This window comes from Grampus griseus (assembly GCF_964374135.1).
Source record: "Grampus griseus genome assembly, chromosome: 3".
Taxonomy (NCBI): domain Eukaryota; kingdom Metazoa; phylum Chordata; class Mammalia; order Artiodactyla; family Delphinidae; genus Grampus; species Grampus griseus.
Window position 1 is genome coordinate 142,406,365 of NC_139019.1, and position 22,206 is coordinate 142,428,570.

The 22,206-nt window shown below is 41.2% G+C and overlaps 1 protein-coding gene across 5 annotated transcripts in view; it reads left to right on the plus strand.

Annotated features, from left to right (window-relative positions):
- Positions 1-266: 266 nt before the first annotated feature.
- TENM2 (teneurin transmembrane protein 2) overlaps positions 267-22,206 on the plus strand; it is a gene marked incomplete at both ends in the record, with an annotated part of 991,817 nt that continues 969,877 nt past the window's right edge. For all 5 annotated transcript variants that reach the window (XM_082650012.1, XM_082650013.1, XM_082650014.1 and 2 more), the window contains one exon: positions 267-492. In XM_082650012.1, the coding sequence (XP_082506138.1) occupies positions 267-492 (226 nt within the window). The remainder of the gene's footprint in view (positions 493-22,206) is intronic.

Below are 22,206 nucleotides of genomic sequence, written 5' to 3' on the forward strand. Positions count from 1 at the left end.
AATTAATTTACTGTGTCGAGTTCTTCTATTAAGGCTGATTGTTTAAGTATACATTAAGCGTTTGCAGAAGAAATGATGCAGCGCTGACCAAATTTGCCTTCTTGTGTTTTTATCTGAGTCAGGGCGTGAGTCAGAACTGAAAGCAACATTTCTTAGGATCACAATCTGGGTTTTTCTCCTGTGATGTTTTTAGGTGGCCAAGTGACAAGTGCCCAAACTCAGGCCTGACTTTTCGGAAAGCATCGGCCTTCTGCCGGACCTGGATAATGGATGTCAAGGATCGGCGACACCGCTCTCTGACCAGGGGGCGGTGTGGCAAAGAGTGTCGCTACACGAGTTCTTCCCTAGACAGCGAAGACTGTCGCGTGCCCACGCAGAAGTCCTACAGCTCCAGCGAGACTCTGAAGGCCTATGACCACGATAGCAGGATGCACTATGGAAACCGAGTCACAGACCTCGTTCACCGGGAGTCAGATGAGTTCCCAAGACAAGGTATGTAGAGCTGACCGCACTGACGGTCCGAGCTGTCTTACATGCTTGCACTGTTGCACGTCGATGAGAGAGGTTGGTAGAAATGGGGAGCAAAGCAGGCCGGCATCAACTCCCCATTAAAGTTTAGTTTAAGAGAACAATCTTCTCATTAACCCATATCAAACTCCTGTGGGGATTATACAAGGGCCTCTTTTGTTCTAGACACTCAATTCTTTGACAATTTGGTAGTTGCTTTTGGAGACCTACCAGGGTAGGTTTTGACAGATGTGACAGGCAGCAGACCCTTGACCCCATGAGGGTTATTCCTGAAACCATCACGGATTCTGACCTTGAGGAACATGGAATTATCTGTGATTTTTTAAACTATTTTCCTTGAAACCAGCACACAAGCCTCCCAGAGTTCAAATTTCTCCTGCTTCTCACTTTGGGCTTCTTGGTTATATTCTCTTTGAACAAATGCTATAATGATAAAAACATATTTGAACCACACCCCTGATACAATAATGTTTAATTTCTCTCTTCCCCCCCCCCCAAAAAATGTGATGTTAATTCTGAGTTACACATTTTTTTGTTTGTTTTGGAGCACAGGTGAATTCCAATTTCAGTTCCACTGATATAATCCCCATGTACTTTCACACAAACTTAATTTTCATATAGTATTTTGATTTCTTTGGGGAGGAGAATGTTTTCGCTCCAAGCACTAACGGTTGGCATTCTCTTCATAGTCACTGTCCGTGGAGAATTTTGTTATCACTTGTCATGGGTTGCTATAAATGTATGGACAGGTAGACTCAAGCACAAACAGTCCTGAGAAGCAGTGTGTCTGAGTTGACTCACGGGCTCCACGTGTTGTGCTTTGTGTACCAGCCTTACCGTGTATGTGATTTACATAAAGACTTAGCAAAATTACAAGTGTATGCACAAAAATACAGTGAATGCACCAGGAAGGGTCGCTCTGCCTGTGCCAAGGGTCAACGGCCTGCCTGCTGGGTTACTGCATCATGTGTTTATAACACCGATTCTGTAGTTCTTGTTCTATGTCCCTGTCAGTAAATGTTGCGACTAACTTAATTCCTCATGAGATGCCTTAGCTTGCGTCTTAGTCCTTTCAGGCTGCTGTAACAAAATACCGTGAACCAGTGGCTTATGAACAACAGAAATTTATTTTGCACAGTTCTGGAAGCAGGGAGGTCCAAGGTCAAGGGACTGGCAGATTTGGGGTCTGGTGAGAGGTCTTTCCCTGGCCCACGGACAGCCATCTTTTCCTGTATCCTCATATAGCTGAAGAAGGCAAGAGAGCTCTCTGGGGCCTCTTTTAAAAAAAGGGCACTGAACCCATTCATGAGGGCTCCACCCTTGTAACTTACTTACCTCCCCAAAGTCCCACCTCCAAATACCACTGTGGTTTTCGTTTCATGTAAAAAGTTTTGGAGGGTCACAAACATTTACTCTATAGCAGCTTGGAATTCCATTCCCAGTGTCTTAACTTCCTTAAGTTACTTTACTTATCTATTAGAAAACACCACTTATATGTAATATATATGTATATATCCTATAATCCAGCGGTTGTTCTAAAAATAACATGTTCTCAAATTCTCCTTGTTTAGCCTAGGTTCAACTTTTATATTTAATAGAATATTCAACAAAATCAGTGGAGAAGCAGCTAAAATTGTTTTTCCACTGCCATTGTAGACCCTTGCAGAATACACTTTTTATTTAATCTTCACTCTTATTTTCTGAGTTGCCTTCATGTAAATGAAACATTTTGCAAACAGGGGGAGGGTTCCTTGAAAATTGTTCTGTATCAAATGTGTTTGATCTGTGAGTACCGTCAACAAGTGTTTTACTTTGTTAAATTCTCACCCAACCCCAAAGTGCATGTAGTGGGAATTGGAGAAGAAAAAAAAAAAAAAAAAATATATATATATATATATATATATATATGAGGAAGCACAGCTTAATTAAGGGAGGGCTTAAATATCCACTATGAAAAATGAGGACACCTACCTGTTATTTCCAAGAGCATCTCTAATACAAGACTCAAATATTTTGAAAGGTGATGCACGTTCAACACGGTTGAAAGCCTTTCATTTTCTGCTGTACTTTTGGTTTTATTTATGATACTACTGCATATGTTTTTGTTTCTTGTGATTCTGGGCTGAAATGTGGCCTCTCCTTCCTAAGTCTCACTAAAGGTGCATCCTGGCTTCTGGATCATTGTGCACTGAGCTGTAGATCCCAGATTACTGTTGAAATGTGGATTTGCCTATCACCTTTTCCCTTATTAATATTTACATAAAATGAAACCAAGTGCTTGGGATTTTATTTTCATATATACCTTTATTCTTCCTGTTTAATCTTGTTCCTCTCCATTGATAATAATGGAAGTCGCTTGGCCATATCAAACTGCTAGCTTTGCAATTAACAATTCACACATGCCTTGTGTTGTTATTGAGCCCATATTTGTTTGTGTAATGTGTTTGCATGAATTAAAAACTGTGCAGGCCAAAAGTAGAAATGAAAAGGCATTGGAAGTATTTGCATATGCAAGTGCAATTCCTTCTGAAGACATCTATGAATTTATGCATGAAAATGTAGTCAGTCTGAGTGGATCTACTTTGATGGGTTCTAAAATTGAACTTTGCAGGAAGTAAATAAGCACATATTTAAGGAGAGGAGGAACAGGAGATGCAATCTGGCAAGCAGCACTTTTTTTTTTTCTTTTCTTTTCTTTTTTTTTTTTTTTGCGGTACGCGGGCCTCTCACTGTTGTGGCCTCTCCTGTTGCGGAGCACAGGCTCCGGACGCGCAGGCTCAGCGGCCACGGCTCACAGGCCCAGCCACTCCGCAGCACGTGGGATCTTCCCAGACCGGGGCACGAACCCGTGTCCCCTGCATCGCCAGGCGGACTCTCAACCACTGTGCCACCAGGGACGCCCGGCAAGCAGCACTTTTAAAGTGAAACCTAGCCACTCCAGAGAGGATTAAAACAAATTTTACACTCAGTAATAACAGTACTTTTTAAAAACTGTCATGCATTTCCCATTTTATTTTCTTATTCATGAAATCAAAGAGGAGGATCACCTCGGCACTTATTAGCCTAGAGGTACATTAGCAAGGATCAGAGCGGGATCATCTCCTACGGTATTCTTATTTAAAACCCAAGGCACTGATCATAAAACAAACACGCTTCTCACATACAAGCAAGTTTGGCACACACAGTTGGATGACTCTCCAGATGCTCAGAGGGGAAAAGACTTGCCAGCTAGCAGAAGTGATTTGGGGCCCGGGTCAGACCTTGTCCTGTTTCCCCAACTGGCTGGCAGCAAGTATCAAATGTGAGAACCTGCCAGGTCCCAGCAGGAGAGATGAGCCACATGTTCCCCTGAGAAGCTTATGGAAACTCCTGTCAAAGTAAAACTTCTTTGCTTGCTTTCAACACAGAATCCTCCTCTGCCTCCTTCTGTTGTGGGTCTCTTCTCCTACGAAGAGACAATGCAAATTACCTGTCTGGCCTCTCTGTGCTGGATCCTCCTGGTGTGAAGGGAGAAAATTATTGACCTTAGGTCTATGGCCGCTGGAGTCATTAGTAATTAGTAAATGACTAATCCTGCACTAAATAGCATCCTAGTGGTCTGAGAGTTAATGCGCCTGACAAAAGTGACCAGTGGTCTGATCCCTGGGCAGACCCAGTCGCAGCCTAATCTTTGAAATAGATGCCACTTTGAATAACGTAGGTCAGCCAAGCTCCCAGGCAGGTTGTATCAGCTTGTTCTTTTGGACCCTGAAGTTAGGGTGTAGAACAGTGTGATATACAAGACATCCTCCTGTGGCTTAGGAGCCTAAAGTTAGCTTTGAACTCTGCTTTTGCATATTTGTGTACCTGTGACTCTGGTCTAATTCTGTGCTTCACCAGGATTACTGTCCAGTCTTCAGATGTATTAAACAACAACAATCATAATAACAAAAGAATAATGGCTAACAATTATGGAGACTTTCTTCATGTCAGGTGCCTGTCGAAGCATTTTACTTGTAGTAATTCAGTCAATGTTCAGAGCAATGTTGTACGGTAGGTACTATTATTAATCCCTTTTTTTATGGATTAGGAAACCTAGGCATGGGGAGATTAAATACGTCATCCAAGGTCACCAACATAGGAAGAACTGGAGACAGGTTTCACATCCAGGGAGCTGGATTCAAGAGCTGTGTTTTAAACCGTTATGTTTGAGCACTTCTCAAATAAATAAGTAAACCAATGAGAACAAGCCATTCAGCTTCAGTCAAAGGCCATGAAATTCAATGGAGAAACCTTTTAGGTATCAACACCTATAAGCCTTTCTCAGTATAGGAAGTATAATCCCTAATGTTGATGGAACATAGAATGAGCACCACCAGCCTCAGTGCTGATCTAGATTCCTGTTCTCGCCCATTCCCCTCCGTGTGCACAACTATCCCAAACTCCCCGGAAGCCTACCTTCCTACAGTGCTTCTCCATCACCCACCACTGTAGGAGAAAGCTCCCAGTGTCAGTATGTGCGCCAGGCTGTGAACACTGATTCTCTTCCCTCCCCTAGGTCATTGCTTTTTGCACCACCTCTCATCCCGGAGCACTAACCAAGAAAGGGGTCACTCTCTAAATGCTATTGCTTAGGTAAGCAGAACGGACTGGTTTCTGGGCTATAGCCAAGGCTCAGTGGGCCAGAGAGTTCCGCCAGGCTTCTCACCCCTCTAACAGCCCTTCTTTCCAGTTAGTGGTGCAAGTCCCTTGAGAGGGGGCCAAGATTGAATTCTGTCTCTGTACCTCAGGCTGTCTGTCTGGGTCAAGGTTGAAGAAAGAACTAGAGGAAGACTGGATTTTTGAAAGGATGCTTGCATCTCTTCTCTCCATCAGATCTAGCACAGAAACAACTTTCACTAACCCCTTGATACCCTTTAAAAATACATCAACACACACACGTACACATTTGAGGCTAGGTTTGATTTTGGCATTTCATAAACTAATTTCCACTCTTGTGATCTTTAAAATAATTTGGGCAATATGTTTTTGCTCTGTGTAATTTGGCATAGCATAAATTAAACATGTGCTAATGAGCTGAAAACTCATGAACTACCAGTAAACTCAAGTGTTACCTGTATCGATTCAATTAATGTATGTTATAATTGTTGAAGTACATTGGAAACCTGTGAGCATTTCTGTTTATACCATTGTGTTAAAATAGTTATTTTTCCACTGTACCCAAAGCAACAGTTAGGTTCTATTTTGAAAACCCCAGCCTTTCAATTTATCTGCCACAATAAACCATTATGTTTTAGGGAAATTCAGGAGTTTGGTTGGTCAGTATTTGGAAGGCTGACCAGTACCTTGAGAAGATTGCTTTCCATTTATTCTTCCACCCCTAGGCAAGACTTCTTTTCATACCTCAGCTGAGAATAGCATTTTACTTCTTAGTCTTTGGTTGTGTTGTTGCTTTTAAAAAAAAAAACCTTTAGAAAAAGAAGGGCTCTACAACATTTCAATGTAAGATGATCTGTCATCTTCTTGCTGGCTAATTTGAATGCTTGTTGCTTCATCTGAAAGGCATATGGGAGAGCAGTTAACAGTGCAGACCCAGAGTTAAACTGTGTCTGTGTCCCAGTATTGCTGTGTTTGATCAGTATGACCTTGATCACATTCTAGAGCACAGACTAGACTAAGTCTTATTTTCTGTTCTTGTAAATGTTTCCATCAATAGGATTGTTGGGATCCTTTCTTACGATTATGCATGTACGCTATGGATGTTGTCTTTCTTTTAATAAAGTGCTGAATACATGCTAGCAGTTATGATTACTACTGTTTTAATACTATTGTCAGCAAGAGTGGTGATCATCTTCCCTCCAACCCTTACAATATTGTGTGTGACAGAAATCTCCCTTCTTCCCACGTCCACACCTTCGATTTGTTTCCTGTGACTTGCAAAACTTCTGACATCTTCAAAGCCAGAATTTCTCTTCCAGTTGTTGATAGCGTGTGTTTGACTCCCTACTCACCGTACCTTTTGCTCCCAAAGATGAACATAACTCACAGGTTATTTCCCTATTTTTAGAAAGGAATGAAAAATACCATGTAGCAACTGTCAGCTGATGCCAACACACTGTAAGAGTTGCTAGTCCGACAATTTTACAAGTAAAAAAAAGAAAAAGATTGGAAAAATGCTCTAAGGTAGTGTCACTGGATACAATTTTTTTTTAAGATTTTTGTTTTATAGCATATAAATGGCATGTAAATCTTAGGAATGGGTTTAAATTACAAGAAGATTTTATGAATATAAACTCTGGATGAAAATTATTTAATTCTCATCACTCTACATGTAATAATTTAGAGTCCTTTTCACTTAGAGAGTTGAACTTATCTGGATTTTCATTGTTGTATTCACTGCCCTTCTAGCATTACAGTCTTCATGTTTCCCAGTTGTTATTCTTTCGGTAATTATCTATTGTCCATTTCGCATTCAACTTTGGATCTAAGTTTCTTTGAATTGTCTTCCTTTTCCTGTTCTTTTTCCGCGGTAATTCTCCATTTCACCTGAGACCTTCCCTCTTTCTTCTCATGGCACTTCCTTTAGAACAGTCTCGTTTGTACAATATGAATGTTCACTGCTTATGCTTCTCAAGACTCTTTGAGTTACAAGTAGGATAATATCTCAACTGAAATTAGCTTATGAAAAAATCTGTTGCTTTGTCTTATGTCATTGGAGAATCTAGCAATACATCTGGCCTCACACTGAAGTCTTTTTTCTCATTCTCTTTACTTGGGTTTACTTTGGAGAGAGATCTGTTGGAAGTTGTCTGTTGATAACCCCACTCTCATGTCTCTTCCCTGAGTAACATCATTGGAAACAGTCTTCTGCAGTCATCAGCAGAACATTCCTGAGGAAGATTCAGATGGGCCTGGCATGGGACACATGCTCATTCCTCTGTCACTCTGACTTCAGTTGGCCATGTCTTGGGCTTAGGCTATACCTAGAGGTAGCTTATAGTGAGTACTTTCTAAGGCTGATGGAATAAATGCCATATAGGATATAAAAATAAATGTTCTGATATCAGACATAGGTAAAGAATATTGACCGGCCTGATAATACATGCCTCCAATACTAGTGGCACTCAAGTCTGAAACAAGTGCAGTCTTTCCAAGCTCCCATGTCTGCGTTCCCAACTGCCCTTGGAATATTTTTCATAGAAAATCCAGTAGAAAACTTAATTTTATTTTCCTCAAAATCTGTTTTCATTTTTTCCCCCCGTTTTGGGGGATGGTATCATAACTCCTGCCTTTAAGGTAGAATCTTCTAAGACTGTCTTTTTTTTTCCTGGCTTCTTTATATCGATGTTCACTACGTCATGACCATTATCTTTCTTAATTTATTTTATTTCCAAGTTTCTCATCCCATGGGAAGCTTCCAACATTTCAATATTGTCCCACTGCTTGACCATTTAAATTGCCTTTTTCCATCAGTCTTTCCCCTGGCATGCCTTTTTGTATCATGGATAGTCTTTGATTTTCTAAAGCACTGCCTTATTTTTTTAATTTATTTTTGAATTTTTAAATTTTATTCTATTTATTTTTTTTTATACAGCAGGTTCTTATTAGTCATCCATTTTATACACATCAGTGTATACATGTCAATCCCAATTGCCCAATTCATCCCACCACCACCACCCCCGCCGCTTTCCCCCCTTGGTTGTCCATACATGTGTTCTCTACATCTGAAGCACTGCCGTATTTTTAAGGGGTGCCCGCGAGGCAATCGTGTTAAGTTATGGGACACAGCAGTGAATAAGGCAAACATGGTCACTAACCTCACAAAACTCAGCAATCCTAAAGAGGAAAGAAATAATAGACGTAGAACTAGATATGGTCTGATAAACAGCGCAAAAGGGAAAATACTGGATGGCTTTGGAGAGGTATCTAACCCAGAATTGTGCATCAGGGGTCTCAGAAATTGTGACATCCTTTCATACCCTTGAAGGATGAGGAAGAGGTGGGTGATCAAAGAGGCAAGAAAGAGCATTCAGGCAAAAGATAGAACATATGCAAAGATCTGGATGGGACAAAGATGAGTTGTTCCAAGGATCTAAAAGAAGTTCAGGTTAGCTGAATGTGGTGTGGGGACAGAGGAGATGGAGTGGGAGAGAGAAACTGGCTCCTGAAGGCATTTCAGAGAAACGATGCTTGCTCCAGTTGATGGAGTATGTTACAGGGAGACAAGATGGTCAGTGAAGTGGGGTAGGAGGCTGTGTTTTATTTAGGCAAGGGAGCCTAGTAGCCTGAACTGGGATAGTCGAGATGACTTGAGAGATGTTGTTGGGGAACAAAGACTGTTGACTTTTTAGGACCCTATAAAAGCGGAGGCAGGCAGAATGTTCTGGATCTCTTGGGCATTGACCGTTCTCTTCTCCTGCAGAGAGAATACTGCCTTCCTGATGCCAAAATTACTTAAAGAGCCAGAGAAGGTCACTGCTTGTAAATAATCTCTTAAACGGAAATGCCTAAGATTGTTAGTTCAAGTTCCCCTGGAATGGCAACACAAGCCAGAGTATAGAAACGTGGTATTATAAGAATTTGGATGTTTTTCTCGCTCTTATTAGCCTGCCTATGCAAAGAGTAGTACCAGCAACAGAGTACCTCGTATGGATCCAGGGCAAGGAAAATATAGGAAAAGGATTATGTTTCATCTACTGCCCTGTGTGACCACAGTACATTGCTCGTTTTCTCTTATTGGCTAAATAAATCAGGAACTCATACCAGATGTGTGTGTGTGCCTGAGTGGGTATTTTATTCCTGCCAGTTGGTAACTTGACTAGCAAAGCAGAGGATGCTGAGAATATGAAATCAATACTTTTCTGGCAACTGAGGGGGCAAGCAAGGTGAGGGAGGGAAGAGGAGTGCAGGACATTGCCAAAGTTTCTGGTTATGGCAACTGACTAAATGTTCCTGCTCATCACCGGGGCTTGAAACAGAGGAGGGGGCTGGTTCGTGGGTTAAGATAGGATGTGTAACTGTGGACCTTTCGAGTTTGAAGTGCCCTTAGGCCATGCACGTGTAGATGTCTAATAGGCAGTTAAATGTACAGCTCTGAAATTCTGCTGAGATGCTTGAGCTGGATAGAGATTTAGGAGTTGACAGCTAATAATTTTATGGGACTTGGTGTGATCAGCCAGGAAAGAATATACAAGGAGCATAGATAAAGGGGTTCATGTGAGAACACAGGCAATCAATGGACAGGAAGAGGCCGAAGATCCTGCAGAGAGAGTAGAAAAAAACTTACTTTCCTTTCGATGCTCTACTTAGTCTAAATTTGACTTAGCATTCATTCCAGGTAAAAATGAATAAAACAGCACCTGTCTTGTTTCCCACTCCACTACCAAGAGTTGGCTTCCTCTTCATCCCCTAAATCAGAGGTCACGACGTCAAGGCGCACAGGCCATGCTTGGCCCCTAGGTGGCCTACAGGTTGCGTTAGACGTTTAGAATGGCATGTGCATAGCCAATCCATTCACATTCCCGTTTGCTGCAGGGGCCCCATCACAGCTTTTTATCTTAGCACCCGTCCTCCTCTTCAGTCACTTATGTTGCATGCCAGGGCCCTCTAGGCTGTTGCCATTGCGAAAGAGCATGAACTTTCCTGTGTCCACACTCCTTCCTTGTAGAGTATCTACCTGCCTATTCCAGATCTGTTAGTCCCACAAGGCTTAACCTCCGGATCACCTCTGTGGAGAGAGCTCAGCCCTCGGAATCCTGCTGGCCCTTCCTGACTGTTACTGTTGGCATTAGCTCTTTATGAGTGACTCAGCCTCCCCAGCATGTGGATGCTAGGACTCCTGTGAATAGGAGATCAACAAAGTGCTTTGCAACTTTCTGTTCTGACTGGTGGAGGCTGCAACAAGAGAATTTATTTTTATCAGTGGCTTGTTTCCTGTTCTAATGAGAAGAATTTAAAGCTCCATGACTCAGAAGAGGAATCCACTTAGAAATCTGGGTTGTGTTTCTGTCCAGCAGGACAGTATCAAATCTCACATTGTGAAATGCCAACCTGCAAGAGTTTTCTGCAACACACTTGGATGCACATATATTGAGTTTCACTACCATTTGCTTTTTCAGAGTATTGGCGATCCAGTGATGCTATTGGCTTTTCTAGGCTGGTGCTACATACTGCAGTCCTGTCTCTGCAGGGACCTACTATGTCATACGTGTAGGGAGCCTTTGGTGCAATGCGATTGGTGACAGGATATAATTCCGACCGGAAGCTTTAGAAAAACGGCACTGTGAGAGGTCGAGTAATTAATTGCCTGTGTCTGTCTCAGGATGCCTTACAGTCTAGGTCCCGGAGGGGTGCTGCCCCACCCGTTGATGAATCGTCATGCTGATATTATCAAAGGAGACATTACATTTTCAGTGTCACATTTTTAGGTTTTTAATGTAATTTTCAGCCCTGGCAATTCCAGAAGCATCCCTAGGGACATATGAAGAGGAGGGGGCTGGTGTCTATCCAACGTGAATTCACGTTCATTTCTTGAGCACCTTAATCGGCACACGTATCTCACAAGACCTCTTTTTCTGCTGCAGCCAAACTCCATCGTAACACCAAGTTACTCAGTATTCCTCCTGCTTTCCTTTCCACTCAACCTCAAGTCAGATCTACTTTAGTAATAAATCTCTGCTGGAGCCATCAGAACAAATACTGAGTGTGTGCAAAGATATTAAAATAAGTGCAACACAGACTTATTTAATAATGTCCAATAGCCTTTTATAATATTTGGAATATTTTACCAAAGTTACTATGAGAATTATCTTTAACACATTTTCTCCAGGATAGAAAGATCTTTCTGGGAATGGAAAAAAAAAAAAAACAAACACACACACACAGAAAAGTCAGATGGGCTCTGTTATATTCTCAGCTGAACCTGTTATTCTTCTCCCTTTTCCAGATCTTTTTCTTTGGCCAGAACCACCAAATGTGAAGCTTCCCTTTGTTCACCCTGATTTCTGAATAGTAGGCATCGGGCAGTTGCTGTCCCAGTGGGATGCATTTTATTTTAAAAATAGTTTGAACTGCCTCCTTTTCAATTCCCCCTCTTCCATGGCCACCTTGACTGTATAATAGGTGCCTCTCTGTCTCTCCTTGTACAGTTCAGGTCCACTCCACATATGGGGAATTAAAGCGCTCAATTTATTTGCAGCATTGTGAACCAAAATGTTGAATTTATTTAGAGAGTCATTCCAGTGGATTAAATTTGTTTCTATGGATCTATTTGCTGTAGCTGGGATATTGACAGAAGAGAGGAATATTACTTTAATGTCCTCAAAAAAAAAAACAAAAAAAGATCCAGTCAACTGCAGGATAAATATCCATAGCCCCCCAAAAGCCCTCTCAAAGTGACTGCAAATTCAGGTGACCCCATCAACTTTACAAAGGTCCCTGTCCACCTGGGAACCTCGGGTTCAAATGTTCCTTAGTTCACAGTGGCGATTCAGTTAAAGCTCACACTCTTGACCCCCATTTATATTGGTTGCAAAAGCCCAGCCAGGAGATGACCCAGTTAACACTTTGTGCTTCGCAAACCGAGAGCTTGAACAGCAGGGAGGCTACAGCAAAGTGCTGAGTTGTCCTAGCTGAGCAGTGAGGGGACAGCAAGTGGGGCCACCCCCTCACTTCATTTCTGTTTCTGGACCAGTGGCAACTCATCAGACTCTTCTGGGGAGTTTTGAAAAGTCCCCATGCCCAAGCCGATTCAATCAGACCCTCTGGTGGGGGAGTGGAGGAGGGGTGCAGAGTTGGATATAGGCATGAGTATTTTTAAAACTGTACTTTTATATAAATGAAACATCTCAAAGGATTGAGTGCAACAGGACACAGACTACAGATTGTAACAATTTCTTTGGTAACTAATAGCATTTCAAGCTTACAGGGCTTTATGCTTAGCATAGTGACTTGGAATCTCACTTTCCATGCAGAAGCCCCTAATTCCAGTTTTAATAGCACCTCATAATTCTTAGAGTGTTTTGGTTAATAAATGCCATGTAGCCAGGAGCGCATTACCTCATGTTTCCGAACCAAACCAATCATGAGCAACCATTTGACTCTGTATCAGTTATCATAGGTCCCTGGTTGCCAGGGTCCACCTATTTGTTATGAGTCAGAAGAAGCAAAGGGACTGATTCTTCTAGAACCCCTGCTTCTTCTTGTACATTTTGTTAAACATTAAAAGCGAGGTTTAATTTGAGCACCTGGCTTGGAATGTAGCATGTAATCAATTAATTGTGTCAATTGATCCAACATCTTCAATGTCAAAGCAGTCACGACAAATTGAAACCTACCCTCAGAAGAAAGACAGCCAGGTTACATGTATGGTGAAAGGTGAAGCCAGTGAGGAAGGATAATGTTAATGTTGGGTTCCTACCTGCTTTTCAATGTGAATAGTTCTTGAGCCTGAGAATAGTTCAAGTGAGGTTGAAAGTCTGACGCTCACAGGGAGGGTAACGTATCAAGAAACCAAGGAGTCTGGGTTTTCACCCATGTGTCACGGTGGAGACTGTCCTGACTTGGACTGTGCCTCTCAGCTCTGGCAATTTGGTGCCTTGGGGAATTCGGCTCTAGTGTTGTTAGATCTTCCGACTTTTCAAGAAAGGTGAGAAATTTGGATTTTATTTTCATAAAATTCTCAGATTTTATTTTTTATTTTTTTTTGTGGTTCACATTGCTTCTTTGTCTTAATTTTATTGGAGTATAGTTGACTTACAACTTTGTTTTAGGTGTACAGCAAAGTGATTCAGTTATACATGTATTCATTCTTTTTCAGATCCTTTTCCCATATAGGTTATTACAAAATATTGAGTAGAGTTCCCTGTGCTATACAGTAGGTCCTTTTTGATCATCTGTTTTATATATAGTAGTGTGTATATGTTAATCCCAAATGTTGCTGGAATGGCCACTCCTGGGGCAGTTTAAGTAGGCTCTGCACACATGCTGGCCTCATCTCCTGCCCCGGAATTTTCTGGTGACAAAGTACTGAATGCCGTTAAGGACGGGGACAGTGGAGTGTAAGAATGTCCACCATTGGCAGCTGTGGGGCTCGCTTGACCAATAAGTTCAGAAGCCAGTGGATAGGAAGCTAAGGATAAATGCCCCTCCCCTTCACCCTGAGAAGCACAGCCTAAGGTTCCAGCTCCACCATCACTAAACACCCACAGCAATGACCAACTCTATGACAGATTCTTATATTGGTGCTCCCTCCTGTCCTGTTTTTCATCCTGTCCTTCACTCTTGTTCCTTTGAATCACTTCCCAAATAATATACTTGTTAACAAGAATTTTTCTCAGCATCTGCTTTCAGGGCAAAGTTGGTTAAGGCCTTTGGCAGCTAAAGCGTTTTAAGCATCGTCATGTAGGCCAAAAGAAGACTATCTATAGAAAAGATGTAGCTCCTGAAGCTGCCAGCGTAGGACTTCTTAGCTGGGAAACGGTTGATTTAAAAAGAAGGCGTTGAGCTTGTGATAAAAATGTGGCTTGGTACTTACTAAATTTTAGAAGGTTTGTGATTTGTTTTTATGGATTTTGTTTGCATAAGAAATGTACTTTTCTTTCCTGTTTCTTTGGTTGGTTGGTTTTTCAAAAACTTTTAATAAACTTTTAATTTTAGAATAGTTTTACATAAAAGTTGTAAAAATACAGAGTTGCCCGGTTGGTTGTTTTTTGTTCTTATTGTTTGTAGTGCATGTGAGATTTCTAACTACATGCCTAACAAACCTGATATTGCTCTTTCCCCTTAGAAGCTATTATATCAGATCTCAGAAAGTGCAGAATAGCAGGCTTACCCTGCAAGTTCCTTGAGGACGAAGACAGTGCCTCATTCAACTTTCCGTCCCCTTCAATACCAGCCAGAGTGCCATGCACGGGGACATTTAATAAATATTTGTTGAACAGGGGATTCCCATCACACATTAGAATCTGGAGGGATCACATCCGGTCCCCAAGCTCTGCCCGCAGCCCCCACATCCCCTTTTCACCTCCCCACAGGGCAGCTTTCCCCCTGTGTTTCGGTTTGACCACGGCAGATTGGGAAAGAACATCGGAAGGCTCAGGTTTTTTTACTCAGGGCTGGCTTTGCGAGACCACCCCCCCACCCCCTCCCCCGCCGCATTCTCAGGCATGATCAAGTGATCTTGGTGCCACACCAAGCCAGAGCTGCCTCTTGGCCACCTCTGGTACCCGGAGAGCTTTCTAGGACGTGCCTGTGCCGTGCATGTCACGATGTGTTTTTAGCCAAACCTTGAGCCAACAAGTTTTGCTTCTTTTCTAGATCCTCTAAGCACACATCCTTCTTATTTACTGTGTGGCTAACAAAAACAACAATGATAACACAAGCTATAATTTCAGCCTCGGTTCTCAGAAAACCTTTACAAGGTCCTTTTATTAACCCTTTTCAGGAAACACAAGCGACTTGATCGCAAAGCCATAAAACATAGAAAATTAATATCTGTGTGAACAACTTAACATTTGTTCAACCTTGGTTTACATCTCAGGAGAATGATTAGTCGAAGAACGTTAAATTATGCAGTAGCTTAAGCTACTTGCTTTCAGTCTTTAACAGAATTAGAAGAATTCAGCATTCTGTGTATGGGATTCAGCACATTTTATAAAGGGACTGGGTCAGGAATGAAATGAACAGAAGCCACCTTCTTTCATAGAGTTTTGTCGTGTCTTGTTTTTTTAATTATAATACTTTCTGGTTGAGTACTTATGAAGTACCAGGAATTCTTTCATGCACCGTACATGTATCCATTCAATATCTCCCCAATTTTAAAAGTGAAAAAACAGGTACAGAGATCATAGATAATTAAAGCTAAGTGGACAGTGGGAATTCACTGGAGGATTTTCAGCTGCAGAGCAGTATAATATCATTTACCTTGTAGAGAAGTCCCTGGCTTCTCTGTGGGAAACAGATCCTAAGGTAGTTAGAGAGGCAGCAGGGAGAATAGGTAAAAGCCATCCAGGGTTGCTCAAGGGAGAGAACATCCAGAGTCCTACATGGGGTTCAGGTGTGTCTGATGGAAGTTTGGCGTCTCTGAGTTCAGTTCATACATGAAGGTAGTAAACTGACTCCTTGTACTAGATTTGCTAAGTTTCGGATATGAGCAATGGACATTTCGTAGAGCGCGATGAAAGCACATTTCAATTAGATCTTGGCCCTTATCCAGAAGTCTTACTTTCTGGATCAGAACGGTGGGTCCAACCCTTTTGTTCCTTATCTCAAACCAGGTGCCCTCTGCTAGCCTCTACTCCCCTGCCCTCTATACACAATGAGTACTGAGTTCCTACTCCTCAGTCACCCTTAGTGGAGAGTGATTCCTTGGCTTTTCGGAGCTGATTTAATTCTGGTATATCATAGTTGTTGTTTTTTTTTTTTCCCTTAAGAGAGAAGAATCTTTTTTTTTCTTTTTCTTTTTAAAGACCAGACAATCCTCTGTCATGTAAAAACATACCCATCCCTGGTTGTATGGCCTATCACAGCTTCTTGTTCACAGGTAACTTTCATAGAGAGCGGCAGAAATACCAGCTAAGCCAAGTGTTGAGGAAACAAAACAAAGAAGTGGCTAAGAGCTCAGCTTGAAAATTTGCCATTTGCATGACTGACTTAGCCCCCAGGCCAAGCAATTATTCTGAAAACTCTGCCTTTTTGGAATTTTCTGTCACCATCATCCATTTCCCCAATTCTCTATCACCATAGTACTCTCCTTTTTGTCTAAGACAGAGACAAAAGAGTTGTAACAATAATGTTAGTAGCTTAAATGTACTGAACAATTACTGTCTCATCATAACCTATGAGATTTGTTTGTGAAAATCGTCACTACTCTTAAGGACTACCAAGGTTTAGAGGGCTTAGTTACCCTACTAAGGACAGGCCCCTTGTATGTAAGGAATGGAAGAGGACTAAACTTAAGCCATCTGATTTGAGTGGCTGCTGTTTGTAGGGGCTAGGAAATGTTTGTTGATTGACTATGTAACAACCATACTTCCCTCTACACTTGCTGGAGGGAAGAAATCAAATCCAAATGTTGAGATGGTCTGAACAGCCAGGCTGCTGAGAAGCAGAGTATCATTACAGCTATTAAGACAATGCAGAGGGTTATTTTGGTGTTCAGATCTGTGCAGCCAGATGGAAATCATAGTTCAGGCTTAGTGTTGTCAGACAGCAGAGGCTTTGGGCCAAGGGGAAGGCACGGGTGAGTGATTTTTGACTGTTTATCTCTAATGTGTGTGGCCAGTGTCACTCCCATCTCTGATGGCTGTGATTTATTCTATTATACTGTCAGGATTAAAACACCTTAGCAGGAGAAAAATAAAGGGAGGGATACAAATGCTGTGTCATTGATGTGACAGATGCTATTTCTCTGGAAAGCATGGACGATGAGGGCATGGAAGCTCTCAAAAGTGCCACGGCCGGAGAATATCAGAACCAGACAGACCCTTAGGGACCATCTGTTTCAAACCACTCATTTGACAGATAAGAAAACTGAGACTCTGGGGCTTCTGTGGTGGCCAAGATCACACAAGCCTCTAAGTTTAGAGCTGGACCCCTAGTTCCCACCTCCTAGTTCAGTGTTCATCCCGCTCTGTCATCAGCTGGTCAAGTTCATGGTTCCTTTCCCTAGATTCATTGAGTAGAGTTTTACATTATATTTATGAGTTTTACATTCTACATGAAGTAAAGACTGTCTGTTTTTTAACAAGGTTAAAGAAAAGTAGGAAGCATGGGCTGGAAATTATTCCCTTTGCTCTGCAGTATCCATGCAAGTACTATCATTTTAACCCCAGAGCGGTGGTCCTTAGCTCTCCTCCTTGCTATCTTTTTTGGCTAGCGCCTTTCCATTCCCTGAACCAAAGGAAACCCTTTGCACCTCCTCATTCCTGTTAAGTGATGAGCTGAGCCATTCTTTGCCTGCTGTAGCCGCCAGCTCCTTGCTGTGTTCTCACCCATCCTTACCTCACGGTCTTCATCTCCCGTCTCTCTCCCGCTGTTTCCTGTGTGAATAGAGAGGCTGGATCAGAGCAAGTCAGAGTTCCAGCCTGCCAAGAAACCCCAGTGCCTGTCTCTCCACCTCCTGCCTCCCTCCTCACTTGTTACTCTCTGCACAGATTTTCCAGCAACTCAGATATTCTGAACTCCTTGAAATCAGTAAAAGGACCCAGAATTTGAAGCAGAAAGACGTGGCTCCATGCCTAAGGCAGACCTCGGGGAGCCACGTGATGCTGGACGAGTCTTAGGTCTCGCTGGGGCGAAGTGTGTTCCTCTGTACAATTGGTGTCTTAGTCCCTACTCCAAAGTGTTATTTGGGAGGTAGTCTTCATTAATGGTGAAATACTTTGTAAACAGTGTTCGTTAGCACCAGATTGTTACTGTGAGTGAAAAGCCTAGTGACAAATGACTTTGGAAATGCTACAGTTCTATTTGCAGATCCCCATAAGCTCGAATGCATTCACCTGTTGACACAGACCTCCTGTGGGAAAATCTGTCCCAGCCCAGAAGGCTGAGCCCAGGAACCCCCAAAAGCTGTTGGATCTTTCGGGTGTCAGAGAGTGCTGTGTTTTCCTCTAGCCTCACTGCCCACCAGCGCCATTCTGTGTCCACCCATAAACAGGGCCAACTTCCCAACTCTGAATTCTGCTTATCACTTAGTGGAGAGGTAGCATTTCTTGTGGCCCAAATCTCACCAAGTCTCCCATGTAAATATACTATCAGGCTCTGCCTGTACTCTTCTCTACGAGATAATGCTGCCACGGCATGGGTTAAGACCACAGCGTTTAGCGATTTCCATTTCTCTAGGCACGGACGTGGACACCTACATGCAAAAGTAGCCCTTGAAAGACAAACCAAGTGAACCGATTGCAGAGACGAGGGTGGCGGCAGGGAGGTGGGCATTCCTGATCAGTTAGAGCTCAAACTCATCTAAAACGAACCAGCCACGTAGTAAATGGGACATTTAGAGTTGCCTAGAGTTCTAAACTATCTAATTTTGTAGGAGCTAAAATCTTTATCTGTAAGGGGGTGCTTTGAAATTTAAAAAATCACTTTTCTAAGAGAATGTTTCTGTTGCCCCTAATAATTTTCCTACCTTGTGTCCCTATGCTGAGGCAGGTAAGCTTGCCGTGGATGTAGTACCGCAAAGAAGAATGGGAGGAACAAAGACCGCTGTTGTCCCTTCTCTCTGATCCCAGTGGGTTGGTACCAGCATAAAAGGAATCTTTTCCAAAGCTCAAACTAGGGATGGATCCCTCAGAAAAATGAATGTCTGTAAACAGCTTGAAAACCTCATCCACTGTTTGCTTTATTTTCATCCCCATTCAAACCTTAGGGCTGTGAAAAGGATTCGAAACCTCAAATCCAGGCTAGTTACTTTAAACCATAGGAGATCACTCAGTCAACAAACACTTACCTATGGCTGGCTTTGTCACTAGTTTTGTTTGGGAGCTGGGGATACAGACATGAAAAAAGGTATAGTCCATGCTCTCAGGAAATTCACAAGTCCATGCCAGAGAGGTAAAAGGGCTCTATAATGCTAATATCAGACAGAAACTACCCCGGCCCACAGATGCACAGAGTATTGCAGCAGCAGAAGGGAAGGCTTCTTGGAGATGGTTGAGATTTTGCAATGCGAGTCAAGGTTGAGTTTGCCGAAGGTTTCCTGAGATCCATTTAGGTTTGCTCTAGTATGAACTAGATTACTAAAATAGACAGAGAAAATAGCATCCCGATATTTAAATATATGATTACCCTTTCTTTATAAGTACTTAGCTGGAAGTGTCTTAGGATGAATACTAAAGCGCCTATCTGTGAATGTACACCATATTGGAAACAGATTTACTGTCCCAAAGTGTAATGCTTACTCAGCCATCTGATGAGATTTGAGCATTGAACAGTTTGAGAGGGATGCATAGAGCTGTTTTATTACAAGATGCTGTTATGAGTTATAGCAGCTTTCCTTATGCTATACGGCTGTCGCCAAACAAGTTACATGAATATAAGCAGTTTTATTTGCAATTTTTTGCTTACATTTTCTTAGCGTATTCCGATTATGGCTTCTCACAGCCCGACTCATGCTCCTGTGGCAGTTCCAGTATATTGCTTTATTCAGAGCCAAAAGGAGCCTTTAAAAATATTTGTAGAAAGTTCTCTGAGTATGCAGTGTTTGTGTTTAATGGATGCTATCACCTGGCACTTGTTTAAAGAAAAAAAAAGAAAAAGAAGACTTTTCACTCTTGAAAATATGTGTTTATTTCAGAGCAAACTTAATAAACACATTAATTAGCCTCTCATTTGATGCAGTTTTGGCGACCTCTGAGTAGGAGGTTTTGTGTTTTAGAAGAGAAAAATAAATAGCATTTTGAATTTCATTTGATCAGGACTGAATCCAAAACAACTAAAATAAGAAAGAATTAATTTCACATGAGAGATGTACACTAGGCTTGGTTGTTACATACACATTATAGGCTGGAAAATTAGTGATGTTGATTCCCCTTGAATGTGTGAAAGTAAATCAGAAAAATTGATGACGTTAATAAAAATGATAATAACAGTAAATTTGTCTATACTAAATGCAAATAATTGTTAAGCTGGCACCCGAATGAACCTTAGACAGCTAGGGACTTAGTTTCAATCCCATTTATTTTTATTTTATTAAGTATCTTTTTAATCAGATTGTTATTAATAATTACAATCAATATGTAGCATACAATGCTCAGAATTCAGCGTCTTCCTTCATTTTGCTGTTTAGTTTTGGAAAACAGTGTGTTCATTAGTGCTTGGCTTGGCCCAGTGTTTGAGAGATCCCGGACATTTGCACAGGACTGCATGCATAACCAAGCTGCAATGACAAGGTGGGGAGGGCACAGGCTGCTGCATGGAGTTTTGCATAATTTAGGGGATCAGTCTTCAAGAATCTTTCAAATTACCAGCACTGGATTTTTGTTTTTCCTGTATGAAGGAAATTCACATCCATTGTAGAGAATTTGTAACTAAATATATAAAGAAGAAAATTATAACAACCTATTATTTTACCTCCCAACAGTAATTACTGTTATCATTTTGGAATATTTATTTTCTAGCCTTTTAGCTGCTTATGTATTTGTGTAATGTGTTTTCAAACTTGGAATTATATGTACTATGTAGTACCCTACTCTTTTTATTTATTATGTCATGAATGTTTTCCTTTTCTTAAAATATTCTTCTGAAATAAGTTTTCCTTAACAACTAGCTGTGTGGCATTGTCCTATGGATATACCCACACTATGCTTTTCATTTACTCTTTTTCTTCCAGTGGAATTTTAGCGTTCATGCATTTTTTATTACAGTGCTGCAGTGAACATCATTCTACATAAATCTCTGTGCATGTCACTAATTTCCCCTGAAAAACTTGTATTTTAAATTATGCTAATGTAGAAGGAAAAAAGAACAAGTAGGCTAGACTTTAATGTAGGTTTAAACATTTAGGTACTTTTTAAAACAAAATTAAAATTCAACTTACAAATCATATCCCAATGTCATATTTTGTAATGTATCATTTTGTTGTAATGATACTTTGCTAAACCAATTTTAATTTGTATGAGTATAGGGATCCTGCGTCATACTTCTCTAGAGCCCAGTTAAGGAGGGGGTCTGTGAGGTCAAATGACTACCCCTCAAACCTCAGGATTTTTGTAATGGCATCCTAATTTCTAAATCCTATGAAATTTAGGATTGTAACGTATGGTTGCAGGATATACTTTTAATTTCACTTGACCATACACATATATAGTTATATACATATGTGTATAAACATACACATACCAAATCTATGTTAGATAAATCACACAGAACATACTACATGTATTAAACACATTAAAATATGTATTTATATATCTATGTTCATGAACATACATAAAAATTATATTTATTAAATGTGTGTTATATTATTTAAAGAGTTTGTACATAGAGTTCGGTGATTTGATTGGATTTGGTTGTGCTGTATTTTAATCAGACGGTCATTAGAACGGTTAATGATAAATTCTATAGGTCGTATAGTAATCTGATCTACTGTTAGTTTCTATTTGCCCTAACTATAAAATATCGCTGAGAGTTTCCCTCTAAAGGAACTCCTGCATTCTGGTCCAAAATGCACGAATGCCAGAACAGAAAAGATGGAGTCAAGAGACAAAGGCAGGGATTGCTGGATTTTTCTGTCTCATTTTGTATGTGTCTGTGGGAAGCTTTCCACCTATACAACAAATCATCCCTAGGGAGGACAGTGTCATGATATGAGAAAGGAACGAAAAATGAAATGATGTCTGATTCCCAAGGGAAAAATAGGTCTTATGTGAAAATTAATCTCAGTGTGTTACAACAGTTGCTATATAAACCTGAACAAAAGAGAAAAAAAAAAAAAAAACCTTGTGAGAAGATGCTTTTTCCCACTGAAGCTATCTTTCATAGCCATCTCTGTAGTTTTGTGGGGCACTACCAAGGTGTTGCAGTATAAGGGCTCAGACGCTGTGCAGCCAGCACATGTGCTGCCAGATGGGACCGTGGCAAGAGGACCACACTGTCCTCAGGAAGCCTTGACCCTTTACCCAAACTCTGACACTAATTTACTTTCATTTCCTTGGCAAGTCAGTTACCCTCGTTAAGTCTCAGTTTTCTTCCCTAAAG